The following is an 18251-nucleotide window of genomic DNA, read 5'->3' as shown; positions in this document are numbered from 1 at the left end:
AAGCAAAGTTGCCTATTTTGAGATTTTCAACCAAAAACACCCTTCCAAACTTCCAGGTATCTATAAATAGTTAACTACATTAAGGACATGGTTAATAGTTAACTATAAGGATATGGAGCTGTTGAAGCAAGCCTAGAGGAGGGCCACGAAGATGATCAGAGGGCTGGAGCATCTCTCCTATGAAGAGAGGCTGAGAGAGCTGGGGTTGTTCAGCCTGGAGAAGAGAAGGCTCTGGGAAGATCTTCTAGCAGCCTTCCAGTACCTGAAGGGGGCCTACAGAAAAGCTGGAGAGGGACTTTTTACAAGGGTTATGTAGTGAGAGGATGAGGGGGAATGGTTCTAAACTGAAAGAGGGTAGATTTAGAACAGATATTAGGACAAAATTCTTTACTGTGAGGGTGATGAGACACTGGAACAGGTTGCCCAGAGAAGCTGTGGATGCCCCCTCCCTGGCAGTGTTCAAGGCCAGGTGGGATGGGGCTTTGAGCAACCTGGTCTAGTGGAAAGGTGCCCCTGCCCATGGCAGGGGGGTTGGAACTAGATGACCTTTAAGGTCCCTTCCAACCCAAACCATTCTATGATTCTGTGATACTTTAGTTCTTTCTCACCCACTAAGAAGGTATTAAACAGCTAGCAGCCAGCCTGCATCTGGGAGCTACAGGTTAAAAAGGTAGAAGCAAACAAGATGCTAGGACCATTTTCAGCAAGCTGAAACACTGAATTTGGCCAACACAACTAGCCAAGCAGGCTGATGTAGGCTATACTAGCTGCAGCTTTTGAGACCTTTTGGCTCAAAAAGCCAAGTGCCCCTTTGGCTCCTACAGAACACATTGCAGTAATCCATTCTGGAGGTCACAAGGCATGATTATCCAGGTAATAAAGTGAAAGCATATATTAAAAATTAAATAAACAGAAATCCTATGCTTTTAGCCAAGGACTTCTCATGAGAAGGCAGCAGAAATAATCAGTCATGAACAAGGAAAAACCAGACACTCGAGGTACCAGTTCTTCCACATTATTTTATTCCTCCTCTGACCAATGACCATCATCCACACCATGTGGTGCAGACCTCAGCTTCTCCTACACCACTCTAGCTTATGTTATATTGCTCTTTTTATACCCACACCTGCTCTTACCAAAGATTTCTACATAGCAGACTACTGGGGCAGTGTGGCTTGATCCTAGTTCAGCAAAGAATATTAATCATAATTATAAATGCAGTTACCAGAGTTGAGTAAAGCAGGAAGGAATCAAAGTCATTGGTTACATTTCCCATTTCTCCTTCTACTGAGGAAATACTAGTTACTAAGGTAGCTGGGGAGCAGAAATAAGGAGAAGAAATAAGACTTGCACCAGATGGCTAGGAAAAGACAAGTATGTCCTTTTCAATAATCAAGAGTGACCTGGGAAGTGAGAGAACTAGAAAAAGGAAATCTGAGACAAAATAGAGTTGAACTAGAGAAGTACGGTTTTATTTGAAAAGGGCTAGTTACTTCAGAAGACCCATAATGTCATTAAACTTCAACAGAGTACAAATTTATAAAAATTAAGCAGAGAAATGACAAAAGCTTAAACATCATATTGTTTGTGTTGCATTTCTTTTCCCTCTGAAATGGGAACGTAAATTCCATGGGCATTTGAAGTTGAACAAAACTACTGTTGCTTTGGCATGCTAGTAGTACTGCTCTTCTGTTGCAAAGAGGCTTTCTCCTCTTACTGTTGCAGGATTTAGAGTTTTCTCCTACAAACCCTGTAACGCTAGGAACCCGCCACAGGCCAGCACTTCAGACTAAAATATTTCAGCGTACGGCACAATTTTCCCATGACATACAGATAGCCCATTAACGGTTACAGTGGTTGAAGTGGCCTTGTGAAGGCAAAATGCACTTGCAGTCACAGAGTAGGAAAAGTCCTCTAAAAAGTATCACTCTGGCTTCATGTTCACTCCTCTCATAACTGTATTTTAGTCATGAATGCAGCTGGTATCTAACAACAGTGAACAAAATTACAAATTAAGCCAGTAAAGTGTTTACAAAATCTGAAACTCCCAGTAGTTAAATAGCAATTTATTATTGCTTTACAGGCACTAAATGCTTTCACTCCACCTGGCACTGCACCCAGCAGGGCCATACAGTATTGCGAGTTTATTTTACAGCACGGCAAATGAAACATTCAGATAACTTCTCCTAGCAGCTTTGCTAGTTTTTGTTTCCTGTTAATTAACAAGTGTGGCATATCATTCCCTTGACAAAATGCCAGGTTGGTGGGGAAGGAGGAGAAGGATTAGATTGCTAAGAGCAGAGTTGCATAGCTGTACCAGGATTGCTCTTCTCCATGTTTATGGAAGCTCTGGGAGAGGCTGCATATTCTGACAAAACAGAGTAACTAACTTTTAACACCTGACATATATACACTCTCTAGTGTCCTCCCCATATTTCCTCTCATGGAAGCAGGGAAATCTCCTTCGGAGCAACTTTGAGGGTGGAATCCTCAGACATGTTTTATTCCACATGCTTATATGCAGGTAGGCAGCCAGAGGGAGTCACCACTGGAACATAACACAGGATATTTCTGAAATAACTGACCATCCGAATATGCTTCTAGATTTGAAAAAACTTGAGCTGTGTTGTTTATACCTTTCAAAGCTGTAATACAAGGTGGCTTACAGACCCTCTGGATGTATTTCAGTCACTTATTTTGGTCACATTCCAGACTAGCGTTCCTTCCAGTTGGTTATCATGAACACTTTCCTGACACGGTTGAGCACCTCTTGAAGCTTGCAAACTGCACAGGTATGTGGCCGAACAGCTTTTCAGAACTTGTTGAAGAGGACATCTCAGGATGAACCTATTGGGCCCACTGGTCTCTTTGGATGCAACCCAGCTCTCACTAGAGACAAAGACAGACATGGAAAGACATCCATTGACACCTAAGCTGTAAATGACTGATGACAAAGAGAAGGTATGTTAAAAGCTGTGAAAAAGAAGGAAGATTACTTCAATAAGTATAGTTAAAATCTTTCTCCAAACCACATCCTCCAATACTGGTTACTTTACAAAACGGAGTCTAGACATGCTGCAGGCATAATCCTTAGTGATGTATTAACCTGACAGAAGCCACTATGTAGCTGTGAATTCAACAACTACTGAATTAAGTATGCTAGTCAGACACCTATCTACTACAGGAAAACAAATAGCAATACCACGTGGATCACAATGCAACTGCTTCAACAGATACATACAAAAATATTGCTGCTGTCACTCTAGGTTTTACTCCTAGCAGAGCTACAGCTTGCTATAGACTCAAAGTAAGAGCATCCCTACTTGGCTGTAGGGATATCAAGGCCATTTGTGTACTCACATGGCTCTGTGCATCATGGTACAGAGTAAAATCAAGCTCAGAAAGCAACTTACCCTGCAGGCAAGGCTTACTACTTCATAATCAGCATTACTATGGTGAGTGCAGGCACAAAAGGTTTCCCAGCTAGATATGGTTTGTAGTCATTCAGCTAATAAAGAAAGAGCCCCTCACAGACATATCCTTAACTGCAAAGTACAGATGTGCAGGAATGTTTTATCTTCTACATTAAAGAAACACCATTATTTTAATTATTAATCTTCTCCTTGGCTTTTATTGCAGTCATATATTTCAGTACAAATCTTTCAACCTCTTCCTCAAAATCTGAACCAGTCACTTCTATCCAGTTCTGTCTCCAAATCTTCTCCAGTCCTTGAACAACTTATTCTGTCACAAAAAAAGTTAATGCCTTCCTTAAGCGTCTGAAAAGATCAAGATTCACAAGTTTAAAATTCTTAGTACTATGATTCCCTTTTGGCATTAACTGAAGTTATCCAGTGACAAGGATGATATTTCAAAACTGGGCTTGAAAACAACTACAGTATGTACAAGGCCACAGGACAGCTAGACAGAACAGTTTAAGTGACCAAAACACATCCAGACTTTCCTAACAAGAAAACCAGACATACGGAAGTCTTACATAGTTTGGTTTTGGTCCCCCTCTCCCACTCCTCCCCCCAGCATTCAGTAAACTAATCGGCCAAAACTGGGTAATCTTGGTCTTCAGAACTGCTGTGTTGATGGACACCCTCACACTTAAGTCCAAATTCAAGTTTCTCCTCCCTCCTTTTGTTGCTTTTAATAGTTTCTTCAGCACTGTAAATAATGTAATAGCTTTCTCACAAGCCTGCAAAAAGCCATTTTTGTTGCAATTATTTTAGAGCAATATTTGGTCAAGCTGCTTCTGAGTCACCACAGCTTATAAAGTCATCACTTTCTTATATATCTCCAGCACAGAAGGTTTGCATTCACAAAAAAACACGCTAACGTTTCAAGCATTGCCTGTTACCTCTGTTTCAGTAAGAATTTAAAAATATCTATACAGAAGATTTCAGACTGCGTAGGGGACAGATCCTTTGACCTGAGGTGGCTTTAGCATTGCTATCCAAATAGTTACAGAATTCTCAAATCAAGAAATGAAATGATACACTGATGCCATCTCAGGCTCCAGTTGCCCTACTAGATACCTGCTCCCATTCCACACCAGTAATGATAAGTGGGTGGTTGAAGCCAAAATTCAACACAGAGAACAACTGGCATGAAGGCAAAAATGCCTGGGAAATGTTACAAATAGCAGACCCACTGATTAGAGTGAGGGCTGGAAAACAAAGGCTACAAGTCCACCTTTGTAACAAAAAAAGTTCCCCATTTATTATGAGATCGACCATAATTTTCTGTTCAGAGGTCTTCATCTTTACAAACAGTAATCTGAGAACCATCTTTTATAAAACTGCTTACATTTAAGATGCCCAGCTTCCATGGTTATAAATGCAAGTGAAAACCCAAGAGAGAAATTGCACTCTATTTAATTAAATTCCAATTGCTTTTCAACAGCTCAGATCCCCTGTCTTTTTACTCCGCTTAAGTTCATCCTCATTTGCTCCAGATTCCATTATCCAGAGGATAAAAAGAAGGCGGAGTTACTGAATGCCTTCTTTGCCTCTGTCTATACTGCTGGAGGCTGTCCTGAGGAGCCCCGGACCCCTGAGGCCTCAGAAGAAGTCAGGATAGAGGAGGAATCTGTCTTGGTTGATGAGGGCGGGTCAGGGACCAATTAAGCAATCTGGACGTCCATAAATCCATGGGCCCTGACGGGATGCACCCGCGGGTGCTGAGGGAGCTGGCGGAAGTCATTGCTAGGCCACTCTCCATCATCTTTGCTAAGTCGTGGGCAACGGGACAGGTGCCTGAGGACTGGAGGAAAGCGAATGTCACTCCAGTCTTCAAAAAGGGCAAGAAGGAGGACCCGGGTAACTATAGACCGGTCAGCCTCACCTCCATCCCCAGAAAGGTGATGGAACAACTTGTTCTTGGTGCTGTCTCTAGGCACCTCAAGGATAGGGGGATCATGAGGGGCAGTCACCATGGCTTCACCAAGGGGAAGTCATGCTTAACCAACTTGATAGCCTTTTATGAGGACATAACCCAGGGGATAGATGATGGTAAAGCTGTGGATGTGGTCTATCTCGATTTCAGTAAAGCGTTTGATACGGTCTCCCACAGCATCCTCGCAGCTAAACTGAGGAAGTGTGGTCTGGATGATCGGGTAGTGAGGTGGATTGTGAACTGGCTGAAGGAAAGAAGCCAGAGAGTGGTGGTCAATGGGACAGAGTCCAGTTGGAGGCCTGTGTCTAGCGGAGTCCCGCAAGGGTTGGTACTGGGACCAGTTCTATTCAATATATTCATTAATGACTTGGATGAGGGATTAGAGTGCGCTGTCAGCAAGTTCGCTGATGACACAAAACTGGGAGGAGTGGCAGACGCGCCGGAAGGCTGCACAGCCATTCAGAGGGACCTGGACAGGCTGGAGAGTTGAGCGGGGAGAAATTTAATGAAATATAACAAGGGCAAGTGTAGAGTCCTGCATCTGGGCAAGAACAACCCTATGTACCAGTACAAGTTGGGGACAGACCTGTTGGAGAGCAGCGTAGGGGAAAGGGAGCTGGGGGTCCTAGTGGACAGCAGGATGACCATGAGCCAGCAGTGTGCCCTTGTGGCCAAGAAGGCCAATGGCATCCTGGGGTGTATTAGAAGGGGTGTGGTTAGCAGGTCAAGAGAGGTTCTCCTCCCCCTCTACTCTGCCCTGGTGAGGCCGCATCTGGAATATTGTGTCCAGTTCTGGGCCCCTCAGTTCAAGAAGGACAGGAAACTGCTAGAGAGAGTCCAGAGCAGAGCCACGAAGATGATTAAGGGAGTGGAACATCTCCCTTATGAGGAGAGGCTGAGGGAGCTGGGTCTCTTTAGCTTAGAGAAGAGGAGACTGAGGGGTGACCTCATTAATGTTTATAAATATGTAAAGGGCAAGTGTCATGAGGATGGAGCCAGGCTCTTATCAGTGACATCCCTTGACAGGACAAGGGGCAATGGGTACAAGTTGGAACACAGGAGGTTCCACATAAATATGAGCAAAAACTTCTTTACGGTGAGGGTGACTGAACACTGGAACAGGCTGCCCAGAGAGGTTGTGGAGTCTCCTTCTCTGGAGACATTCAAAACCCGCCTGGACGCGTTCCTGTGTGATATGGTCTAGGCAATCCTGCTCCGGCAGGGGGATTGGACTAGATGATCTTTCAAGGTCCCTTCCAATCCCTAACATTCTGTGATTCTGTGATCCAGCCTCTCTTCCAGGACATGCACAGAAAGGAAACATGCAGGAAATAAACACGTCCACTGTGGAAAGTTTACTAGGTTTTGAGCTTGAAGGCAGCGAACAGACAAAGGTTATTGAAACCTTTAAAAAAACAAATTGAAAATATATTCTTTAACTATTTACGGTTAGGAAAAAAGTATCAAAGAGTAGAAATGCCAGTGTAGTGTTGGCCCTCACTGCTGCTCAATATATGTATTCAGTATGGTGCATTTCAAGTTTTTACTGCTCACACACAAAAGGTACTTTTAAATTATTGTTAGCCATTAAGTATCCACAAAAAACAAAGTATCCATACAAAATGATGATGATCAAAGGGCTGGAGAACATGCCTTATGAGAAAAGACTGAAGGAGTTAGGTTTTTTCTCCCTGAAAAAGAGAAGTCTCAGCGGGGACCTCATCACAGTATTCTAGAACTCAAAGGGCTGCTACAAAGAGGACGGAGGCTCTCCTTTCACAAGGAGCTATGTGGAGAAGACAAGGGGCAACAGATACAAGTTGCACCAGGAGAGGTTTAATCTTGATATAAGAAATAATTTTTTTCCAGTGAGTACAATCAATCACTAGAACAACCTCCCCAGGGACATGGCGGAGTCCCCATCACTGGAGGTTTTCAAGATGTGATTGGACAGGGTGGTTTATAATCTCATCCAGGCTCCCTTTCCCATGAAAAGTTGGACCAGATGATCTTTTGAGGTCCTCTAGCCTGGGAGGTTCTATGAAAGTCATGATGTTCTGCTGATCTCATCAGAAAGTTTGTAATCTATTTGCTAAAAGCTATTATAAATCACTTAAACTGTAGAGCTCTCTGCAGAGGAGGTTTAGTCTTCACGTCTTTCTATTACAAATTGTTGGCAATCAGACTTTAAAAAGCAACTTCAAAGCCAAAATGCTTCCTCTACCCTTGAAACAAAGTAATCAGGAAAGCAACACCATGAACTGATAATATATATTGCTCGAAAAAAGGACCTGCAAAAGTCTCACTGTACACAGGCAGTCTAACTGGAAGTCTTGAGTGAAGTATTCCTGACACTGCTTTGATGATCCATACATGAGACAGAAGCACTTGTACTGAAGCATTTCACACTGATGCTGGTAGGCAAGGTTTCAGCAATGTTTCACAGACAGTCAGGCAGTAGCTAATAATGTAAGCACATATTCATCTGTGCTTCCTGGGGACTTAAACCCTCCAGCTGCTGCCATAGCTCAATGAGAATGGTCATAAGCACTGACTTAGTGCAACATGGAGATGTTCCACAATTCAAATCCTTTTGCCAGGCACTGGGTGAGATTTGCCAGTCAAAAGATATGTTTAAATATGCATAATTCAAGTAACCTTCCTGTCCTGGTTTCATGGGATAAATTCTATAGAAGCAAGTTTCTGTTAGATTTTGTTTCAGTTTGTGGCCAGCCATGGTGATCAAGGGCAGCTGACCAGGCTGGCCCACAGGTGTATTCTATATCACTAACATCAAGTTCACTACAAAAGGCAAAGCTTGCCGGGGAGGGGCAGGGCTCTTGTTGCTCTCCTCTCTTCTGTCCTCCCTCCCTCCCTCTCTCATTCCCAACAATTGCTATTCCTGGAGCAACTTGCCAGCGCTCTAGTCAAGTATAATTTTGTGGGTTTTGTGTTATCACTGATATTGGTTTCTTTATTTTATTAAATCTGTTCAACTTTAACCCACAAGTCTCCCTTCTTCTCCCAATCCCCCTCCTCAGCTGGGGAAGGGACATTGGGTGAGTGAGCAACTGTTATCGTTTAACCCCAGGTGCAGGCTAAGCAGAGACACTTGCTCACCTCGTCCTTCCAAAGATGGTCTGAAAAGACCAAGGAAAACTTGGCAAAGTTCTGGTACTATAATTAGGTTGCAATTTCTTCTTGCTAGCTTTGATCATTTTCCCTAGGGATCAATCAACAAATCCCTTTTCACCTGAGTATCCTGATACCATTGCTCAATCTGCATTATATGTAAAAATTACAAACTCCTCTACCACATCATGCAAACCAGAGGGTATAAAGGAGAGAATTTGTTAGCAAGATCCAAGTTTACCAGCTTTTCCTGTGAACTTCAGGAGAACTTGGGTAAATACGTTAATTTCTATTTTTGTATGTCATCTTTCTACTTCTAAGAGCCTCACTTTAGGGATTCACTGAATAACTGCTCAGTAAGAAACCAATGTTAATCAAATCCTCCTACACAGCCTTGAGGCTTAGCCACTAGTAATTTTATATTTAAGATTTTATCTTCAATCAAGTTTTTAAGCAAAAATTCCAATTAATCTAACAGAAAACCAGCATCTGATACACAGCTTTGCATTGCTGACTAGACACACTGAACCAGATCTTGGCTTCAATTAAGTCAATTGATGTTATCACACAAAACAGTGAATGTAGCAGCCTGTACCTACAGCATGGGTTAAAGAAATGTTTCAGGTCACAGTTGCTGACTTTTTTAAAAAGGTCCTTTAAAGAAACTAATAAAGGCAGACCCCCCACAACTGTAGTTCTAATAAATCTAAGCAAATCTGAAGTTGTTCAAACTCTTAAGAGCTGGTAGAATAGAGTTACAGCAGCTCTGCCCTCCAACCTGCACCTTCATTTACATGCTAAGGATATGTTAAAAAAAAAAAAAAAAAGAATAAGAGAAGGACTAGCATTGTAATTACTATATTTGCCTTAATTCCAATCAATAAAAAGTACTTTTACTTCTGCTTCATTTTGTCAGGCCTCCATGTAAATTAGACTTTTAAAAATAGTTATACTAAAATAGAACTAGGAGAGCAAAGGGGGAGAAAACTCAACTAATGAGACAACATAGGAATATGCCTCTATCTCCAACACCTTTAGCCTAGATCTGACATGCTCCACTTCTTGGCAATAGGGTTATTTCCATTTCTTTATCCCTTCACCCTAAAAACTGCTGCACTCAGAATACCCAGTTTGGCCTTCAGACTCATTAACAATATCTGATCCTCAGCTGTGTTCACTAGAAGGAATCTCCTCTAAAAGTCCCAGCACTGCCACTTACTCCTCACTTCCAAGACACAGTTTACCTTTTCTGCCTGAAATATTTTTATGCAAAGCATGCGATTTTTTTTATTGCATGTAATACAAACTATACTCTCTAACTTTTTTAGCTTTCAAAGAGGCAATAAAAAGTTGATTTGGGAAACTTTTGAACTAAAAGAAAAAAAACCTACACTTTTTTTCTTCAGGTGTTAAGGAAAATCTCCACTTAAGTAACCCCAGAACTCGTGAAGGAGAAATGAGGCTTTTGAAGCCGTATCATTTCAGGCTGCAGAATGAACCTCACTGATTATTTACCACCGTGTGTAGCTGTTGAAGTCATACGTACTGAATGGTGACTTCAGGAGCATGATGCACCACAAACAGGTCTGCAGCTGTAAAGGGTTATTATTAATCCCCCAATGGAAGATTCCACCTAAAATACCACAGGAAGAAAGAGTTTGATATTAACATTATGACAAATTTCATGCTGAATCAAGGGCACATCGGCTAGTAGGAGGTACTCATCACATCCAACGCTGACTGGAGCACAGCATTTTGACCCACGCTGGCAATTACGTCTTGCTTCTGCTGTTACTTGATGGCCTTATTCCTCAAACGTTTTCAGGTCCAACAGTCTCCATCATGGCCTTGGTGGGGAAAACTGAAGGTAAAGAAAGTGAAGGAGGCCTGGCCACGCACGTCCGTATTTCCAGAAAGATACTCCATGGTGCTTCGTGTGTGATTCCAGTGACTACCAGCAAAATCAGGCTTCAGGGGAAAAGAACCATACACTTGGAACAGCAAAAGAATCTGAAGCAGCAAGATGCAAGCCTCAAGGCCTTTAGCCAGCATACGTACAGTTGCCACATACATACACCACTGATCCGTCAGGTGCTTAACTCTCAAAACCTACATTTCCAAGTCAAATATTGACATGATAATATGCTTATCTCTTAACATTCCCCTGCAGCAGATGACACAGGAGAGGTAATCACGTCTACCATTTCATTCATGCTCTTCAGACCAAGGACATGGCAACTGGATGAGAGAGAGCTCTCAAAGCTTCCACCATCTCTCTCTTCCTCAGAAGTGTTCAGTCCAACAGATATCACTACTTTGTTCTGAAGCAAGATAAGCACTAGCTTCTCATATACAAGGTGGATGGAAGATTAGAAGATCAATTTCTTTGGAAGGACAAAGTATGCATTGACAGGAAAGGAGACAGCCCTCCAGTTTTTCAAATGAACAAAAACTTCCACCTACTTCCACGCCTGTATGTTTGAATTTACTCTGGTCACTGGAAGGATTATATGTTGCCCAAACTAAGGCTTGGTGTCTACTCCCAAGCATTACACACAGGTTCATGTATGCTTCCCTTGTTCTTTACTGTCAGGGGCCAAATGATAGGATGTTGGGGGAACACAGAGGTATTTTATAGAAGCTATGAGCTGGAAAGTGATGAGAAAATGTCGTGAACAGTAAAATACATCCTTAGCATAGCCAAGAGCTTTGGGATCACCATGATTTAATGCAGTAAGTCAAAACATACTAAGGTAGTATCTATAAAACCGATTTGTCAGATTTAGTTGAAATTTGTCAGCATAGGCACAGTCATCATGACAAACAATAGCTGTGGGAAGGGACAGAAGCTGAGCTGCAAAATTGCACAATTTGTATAAAGCCAAGTTAAAAAAAAAAAGAAACAAAACCCAGAACCCAAACCAAAACAGAAAATAGCCACATCTGTCCAAAATACCTTCATTAACAAAAACAAGAATACAAGAAGATGAGATAGTACTGCTCAGCACTAAAGATCAAGATGTCAGCAGAGTAACCAGTGTCAAGTTTTTTATATGTGACTAGAAAAGCCTGAATAACCTTGTTTTGTAAATGCTTACAAAATGCCCAGGGAACTGCTGGGCAAACTCAAGTGGAAGAAGAGGGTGTACAGATCATGGAAGGAGGGGCTGGCCACTTGAGAGGAATGTCAGTCTGTTGTCAGAGGATGTAGGGAGGCAACTAGGAAAGCTAAGGCCTCCTTAGAATTAAACCTTGCAAGAGAGGTCAAGGACAACAGAAAGGGCTTCTTCAAATACATTGCAGGTAAAACCAACACTAGAGGCAATGTAGGCCCACTGATGAATGAGGTGGGGGTCCTGGAGACAGAGGATAAAAAGAAGGCGGAGTTACTGAATGCCTTCTTTGCCTCTGTCTATACTGCTGGAGGCTGTCCTGAGGAGCCCCGGACCCCTGAGGCCTCAGAAGAAGTCAGGATAGAGGAGGAATCTGTCTTGGTTGATGAGGGCGGGTCAGGGACCAATTAAGCAATCTGGACGTCCATAAATCCATGGGCCCTGACGGGATGCACCCGTGGGTGCTGAGGGAGCTGGCGGAAGTCATTGCTAGGCCACTCTCCATCATCTTTGCTAAGTCGTGGGTAACGGGACAGGTGCCTGAGGACTGGAGGAAAGCGAATGTCACTCCAGTCTTCAAAAAGGGCAAGAAGGAGGACCCGGGTAACTATAGACCGGTCAGCCTCACCTCCATCCCCGGAAAGGTGATGGAACAACTTGTTCTTGGTGCTGTCTCTAGGCACCTCAAGGATAGGGGGATCATGAGGGGCAGTCACCATGGCTTCACCAAGGGGAAGTCATGCTTAACCAACTTGATAGCCTTTTATGAGGACATAACCCAGGGGATAGATGATGGTAAAGCTGTGGATGTGGTCTATCTCGATTTCAGTAAAGCGTTTGACACGGTCTCCCACAGCATCCTCGCAGCTACACTGAGGAAGTGTGGTCTGGATGATCGGGTAGTGAGGTGGATTGTGAACTGGCTGAAGGAAAGAAGCCAGAGAGTGGTGGTCAATGGGACAGAGTCCAGCTGGAGGCCTGTGTCTAGCGGAGTCCCTCAAGGGTCGGTACTGGGACCAGTTCTATTCAATATATTCATTAATGAGTTGGATGAGGGAATAGAGTGCGCTGTCAGCAAGTTCGGTGATGACACAAAACTGGGAGGAGTGGCTGACACACCGGAAGGCTGCACAGCCATTCAGAGGGACCTAGACAGGCTGGAGAGTTGGGCGGGGAGAAACTTAATGAAATATAACAAGGGCAAGTGTAGAGTCCTGCATCTGGGCAAGAACAACCCCATGTACCAGTACAAGTTGGGGGCAGACCCGCTGGAGAGCAGCATAGGGGAAAGGGAACTGGGGGTCCTAGTGGACAGCAGGATGACCATGAGCCAGCAGTGTGCCCTTGTGGCCAAGAAGGCCAATGGCATCCTGGGGTGTATTAGAAGGGGTGTGGTTAGCAGGTCAAGAGAGGTTCTCCTCCCCCTCTACTCTGCCCTGGTGAGGCCGCATCTGGAATATTGTGTCCAGTTCTGGGCCGCTCAGTTCAAGGACAGGGAACTGCTAGAGAGAGTCCAGCGCAGAGCCACAAAGATGATTAAGGGGGTGGAACATCTCCCTTATGAGGAAAGGCTGAGGGAGCTGGGTCTCTTTAGCTTGGAGAAGAGGAGACTGAGGGGTGACCTCATTAATGTTTATAAATATGTAAAGGGCAAGTGTCATGAGGATGGAGCCAGGCTCTTCTCAGTGACATCCCTTGACAGGACAAGGGGCAATGGGTGCAAGCTGGAACACAGGAAGTTCCACTTAAATATGAGGAAAAACTTCTTTACGGTGAGGGTGACCGAACACTGGAACAGGCTGCCCAGAGAGGTTGTGGAGTCTCCTTCTCTGGAGACATTCAAAACCCGCCTGGACGCGTTCCTGTGTGATATGGTCTAGGCAATCCTGCTGCGGCAGGGGGATTGGACTAGATGATCTTTCGAGGTCCCTTCCAATCCCTAACATTCTGTGATTCTGTGAAAAAGTTTGCCTCAAGTCTGAAGCAAGCAAGAAAAAAAAAAAACAACACAGATTTGTCTATCCAAAGTTCAGTAGAGTGGGCTGCAGAAGCTGCCATCATAGTGCAACTAGAAAAAGAGCTTGATGGATTACACTTTGTTTTCTAAACTTCTGATCTTTTCCATTGATTGCAGCTGTTTACTCCTGCAGCAGCTATAAACTACTTTTCTACATGTTCAAGGCCTCTTAGGCCTTGCAGCGAAGCCAAAGAATAACACGTTACAAAGAGGTGTGAAATAAGAAGCTAGGTATAAGTTTTGGCTCTGTTTTAGGAATGAATGTGCAGAAAAAGGAGAAAGAAACATAGAAAGAAACAGTGTGATTTTTACCCGATATTATTCTTAGATTGATCAGATCTGTACAATGTCACAAAGAAAATTGCAGAGGGGGAAGTGACAGATTAAGAACCAGAAGAAACCTTAAGGATAGAGGAAAATCCTTAAGTCGCTCAAGAAAGTAGAGGAGAATCCCAGGAAGACAGTTCACTTTCATGCTCTGGATTACAGAGGACATTTGAGAGCACGAAAAAGATATAAACAGAGTGCCAATACTTTACCTTTCACAAACAGTCATTATATTGGTGGTTTAATGGGCATACACAGAGTAGACGTCAAACAGGAAGAGATGTGTAACAGAACTCCCCTTATTAAGCATGAGCAATCAGTTCAGTTGTGAAAGTCAGTCAGTCATGGAAGTGACAAAGAACAGGAAAGGTCAAGGATGTTGGGACTAAAACACGTTCATGCTGAGGGCAGAGAGGAAAAAGAGGGAAACTGAGTGGCAGGAGGGAGAAGCAGCAAATTGAAGACTGTGACATGAAACGTGCAAATGTAAAGTAGGTGAAGAGACCAACTCAAAAGTAAAAGGTGATGAGGGGGAAGTCACTCATTTTCCACCCCCTTAACAGGCCTAACTGTCATGACACGTCTAGACAGCCATGCCAAGAACTCTGGCTACCTTGTTTCCTTCGCAGTCTGACACCCCTAACAGTTTCACATTATAAGCTACCTGCAGCTCACTCTACAACCCTCGTACAAGCTTAAAATTCAAAAATAAACATGAGATATACTAACAATGTGGAACTCAGTGTTAAAACTGAAATTCACAGTGTTCATTACACTAAAATACATTGGTAGTTTAATTTGTGAGGATCTCTTAAACCATATGAAGCCATACAATAGCAAGTGTGATTTATAAATTACCTCTCAAGATTAAGGTCATCATCTTGGCTATTAACTCTCAGAATATCCATTCTTGATTTCCCTTTTCCCCTAGCAAGCTTATTCTTTAAAAACTCCTATAAACCCACACACCTTTTGCTTATATATAAGGTTGCACAGGGACTGATGGTATGGCATTATACTTGTTCACACAGGATAAGATTGCTTTGTTTGCTGTAAACAGCTGAGTTCCAAGATAGTTGCACAGAGTCATCTCAACACGTTGCCAGGAAAATCGTCATCCCAAAAAGATCAAATTCCATACTGTTTTCAAATAAGCTTAGTGGCAAGAGCTATGGAAAGAGCTGCTACCAAAAAGTCTCTTTTGGGACTACACATAACAATTACACCCTAATAAAAAAGGAAGCCAACTATGCTTGCACATCTGAAGTACTCCGCATCATCAGAATCCGTATCTGCTGAGTGTTCACTAGTTGCTTGCTCACTTGCTTGTAAAGAGAAGTTTTTTTTGGTTTGTCTTAAAAAAAAAAATGAAGCCAGTTTTATGCCATCATCAAAAAATAAATCTATTGAGATGGTGACATACAAAGTAGGACAAGCACCAGCATTAAGATAGTAAACAAGGTAGAAGTTCTGAACTAAATACAGCAGTCCCATCACAGACCACTAGCAAAAAACCCTCTCAGCCAAATTATAAATAGTCCAAGAATTACTGTGCATCTTCTGCACAGTCTGTTTGGAACCAAGCTAGTCTCTGGAAACCAACATCCAGAAATTGAGTCACTAAATACCAGGCCAAACTTTCAGCCTGAAAACATCCAGTGTCTCTTCAGGTCTTAGTCCCCAGCAGGTAACGGGTGCGATGCAGAACATGCATTTACAACAGAGAGATTAGTGCATTGTTTTGTTTATTGACACACCAGCTTTCAGTACTTTTAAAGCGCTGACAGGGGAACAGAAGCCAACAGCGAGTCACTGGCGAACTGCCACTCTGCGAGAAAAAGGGCCGACGAGTTACACGCCCGCCCCACCCCGCCGTTCAGCTGAACCACCTCCTCCTCACCTGGGCAGCTGCAGCAGCGGCTGCAGCCTCCGCGCTGCCCGTCACCCCGCCGGCACCGGCCTCCTGCCGGGCCGTACCGGAGGGATGCGAGGGGGCGGCTGCTGCCGGGGGCGGGCAGCACTACCTTCCTGTGGCGGGGCCGGGTCGCAGAGCAGGGGGAAAGTTGTCCCCGTCCCCGGCCGACCCTGCAGGCCGCGCTGCCCACGGAGGTCCGATACCGCCGGGAGGGAGGCGGCGGTGCGAGAGGGCTGCAAGCGCCCCAAGCGCTGCCGCAGGGCCGCTCCGCCGGCTACTCACCATCTCCTGCCTCAGGAGGTGAAGTTTCGTCTCGAGCCTGGCCAGGGCGGCGGCGCGGCGGCGGCGGGGGGCCGCGGCAGAGCCGCGGGCCGGCGCGGCGGGGCGTCCCGGGAGCTCCTCCCCGCGCAACGGCCGCGCCAGGCTCTCGGGCACCTTGCGCCCCAGCTTTTGCTCGACGTCGCGGAGGTCTGGCGGGGCGCCGGGCTCCATGGCTTGACCCGGAGGGGCTCGCGGCGGCGGCGGCGCCGGCACTACCCGCAGCCGCCCGGCCGCTGCAGGGGCGCGGACGCGCGGTAACGCGCGGCAGCGCCGGGGCCGGCGGCCGAGACGCGCAAGTGACCCGCCGCAGACATGGGGATCTCCTGGGCGAACCAGGTCCCCCCCACCCCGCCCTTCCCCGGCCCTCCTTTGCCACGGGTGGAAAGACAAAGGCAGGCGGGGGCGACGGAGCAAAACTCTCCCTAAGCCAAGGGGGAGTGCGCCCCGGCCCTGCTCCGGCTGCGGGACCGGGATGCGCCCCGGCAGCTGCCGCCTGCGTGCCCGCCCGCCCGCCGCGGGCACCGGCACCCGAGTCATCGCGCGTCTCGGTCGGCTGCAACTTTAAAGCCCGCTGGCAGGTGGAAGAGGCGCGGCGCGGCCCTCCTACCGTAATGCCTGGAGAAGGGGCGCGGCACGGCGGCGGGGCGCCCCCACACGGCAGGGAGTGCGCCCCCCGCCCGGGAGCTGCCGGGCCGGGCTGGGGAACGGCGTGTGCCTTGGGGGAAAAGGCAGCGGGAAGGAGAGAGAGAGGAGAGGGGAGCGGGGGAGGAGGGGAGGGGAGAGGAGAGGAGAGAAGAGGGAGAGAAGAGAAAAAGAAAAGAAAAAGGGGAAAAAAAGGACAAAATAAAATAGTTTCCAGAGCTCTGTGACGCTAGATCACTTTCTACCAGGGATAGTAGTATAAGTACAGTATGAATGTTATTCCCGCTCATCAAACAAGTTTTAATGCAGGCAGGCTGATTCTCCCCCCCCCCCCCAATTATTATTTTTGTACCCCCTTCCTCCTCTTTGAAAAGCAAAGTTTGCTATCTGAGCCAGTTGCTCTGACTCTGATAGGGAGGCATGTGCTGGCCATGCAGATAAGCAGCGCTGAAAGCTCCCTGTTGCTCCTTGGCCCGGGGTGTTGCTGCGTACACCTGTCCCGGCGCTGAAAAAACTTTTAGGCGTGAAACTTGGGGTATGAATAGCCCCATCCATGGAGCTGCATCTGACATGTATCAGTGAGGTTGAGAGAGTGAGGCCAGCCACTCTGTTCGGGTGCCAGGTCCTTTATAGCAACTAGAACTACAAGAAGTGGTGTGGTGAGCTTGGGAAAACAAAATACTGTTACAGCAAACCAGATGTCCTCTGTGTAATAATTTCATCAGTACTTTAAAATCTCAGAGTTATTGATCAGAGAACTTTGCAAGGGTTTAGTACAATCAAACAAAAATCCCAGACATGTGTGATAATCTTATAGGTGCATTGATGTCAGGCTAGGACCCTTATTGCATCAATACAATCAGACTCCAAGAAATCACAGAATCCTCCTTCTTACTGCCACCACCCCCAAATGTGTCCTACAGTTCTATTTTAATCTATGGATATTTGGAGAACAGCTTCTATATAACCTCAAATCAATATTGATTTGTGCCATTCTGTAAAATAGCAAGGATCATGTTGAAGTTTTTCCTATGTGAACTAGAACATCTTGTTAACTAAAGGTTCACGTTTATGTTACTGTTGCTACAATATTAAACTGTAAGAGGAGGGTTCTTTGTTATACAAGAAGCACCTTATAAAAACGGTCATGATTTGACTGTATTCAAACTTTCTTTTTGAAGAGACTTTTTAAAAACAAGATCTAAAAGATTTTTTTTTTAAGATTTCAGGTTACGTCAATTATCAAGCTTTTTAGAATGAAAATGTAAGAAGAAATAATCTAAAGTTTAACGTTAGTTTAAAAAAAATGTTCCTAATGATAAAAAAGTTCCCCGAACCCTACTGTAAATAATCTGAAAATAATGAAAATAAGTTTTCTGTT

The 18251-nt window shown here is 44.9% G+C and overlaps 1 protein-coding gene across 2 annotated transcripts in view; it reads right to left on the bottom strand.

Annotated features, from left to right (window-relative positions):
* The window catches only part of LURAP1L (leucine rich adaptor protein 1 like), a 34346-nt gene extending 17600 nt beyond the window's left edge, over nt 1-16746 (bottom strand). Inside the window, exons 1-2 of one of the 2 annotated variants that reach the window (XR_011050136.1) lie at nt 16190-16277; nt 1446-2889 (exon numbers count right to left, since the gene is read on the bottom strand). Coding sequence is in view for 1 of the 2 variants with exons in the window: in XM_068423834.1 (XP_068279935.1) it covers nt 16190-16399 (210 nt within the window). In the remaining variant the exon portion in view is untranslated. Of the gene's footprint in view, nt 1-1445; nt 2890-16189 lie in introns of those variants that run through there. The other variant, XM_068423834.1, reaches the window with a different exon arrangement.
* Between the last annotated feature and the right edge of the window lie 1505 nt (nt 16747-18251).

Source organism: Nyctibius grandis, chromosome Z (genome assembly GCF_013368605.1).
Source record: "Nyctibius grandis isolate bNycGra1 chromosome Z, bNycGra1.pri, whole genome shotgun sequence".
Classification (NCBI taxonomy): Eukaryota; Metazoa; Chordata; class Aves; order Nyctibiiformes; family Nyctibiidae; genus Nyctibius; species Nyctibius grandis.
This window is presented reverse-complemented; position numbering and strand designations above follow the sequence as displayed.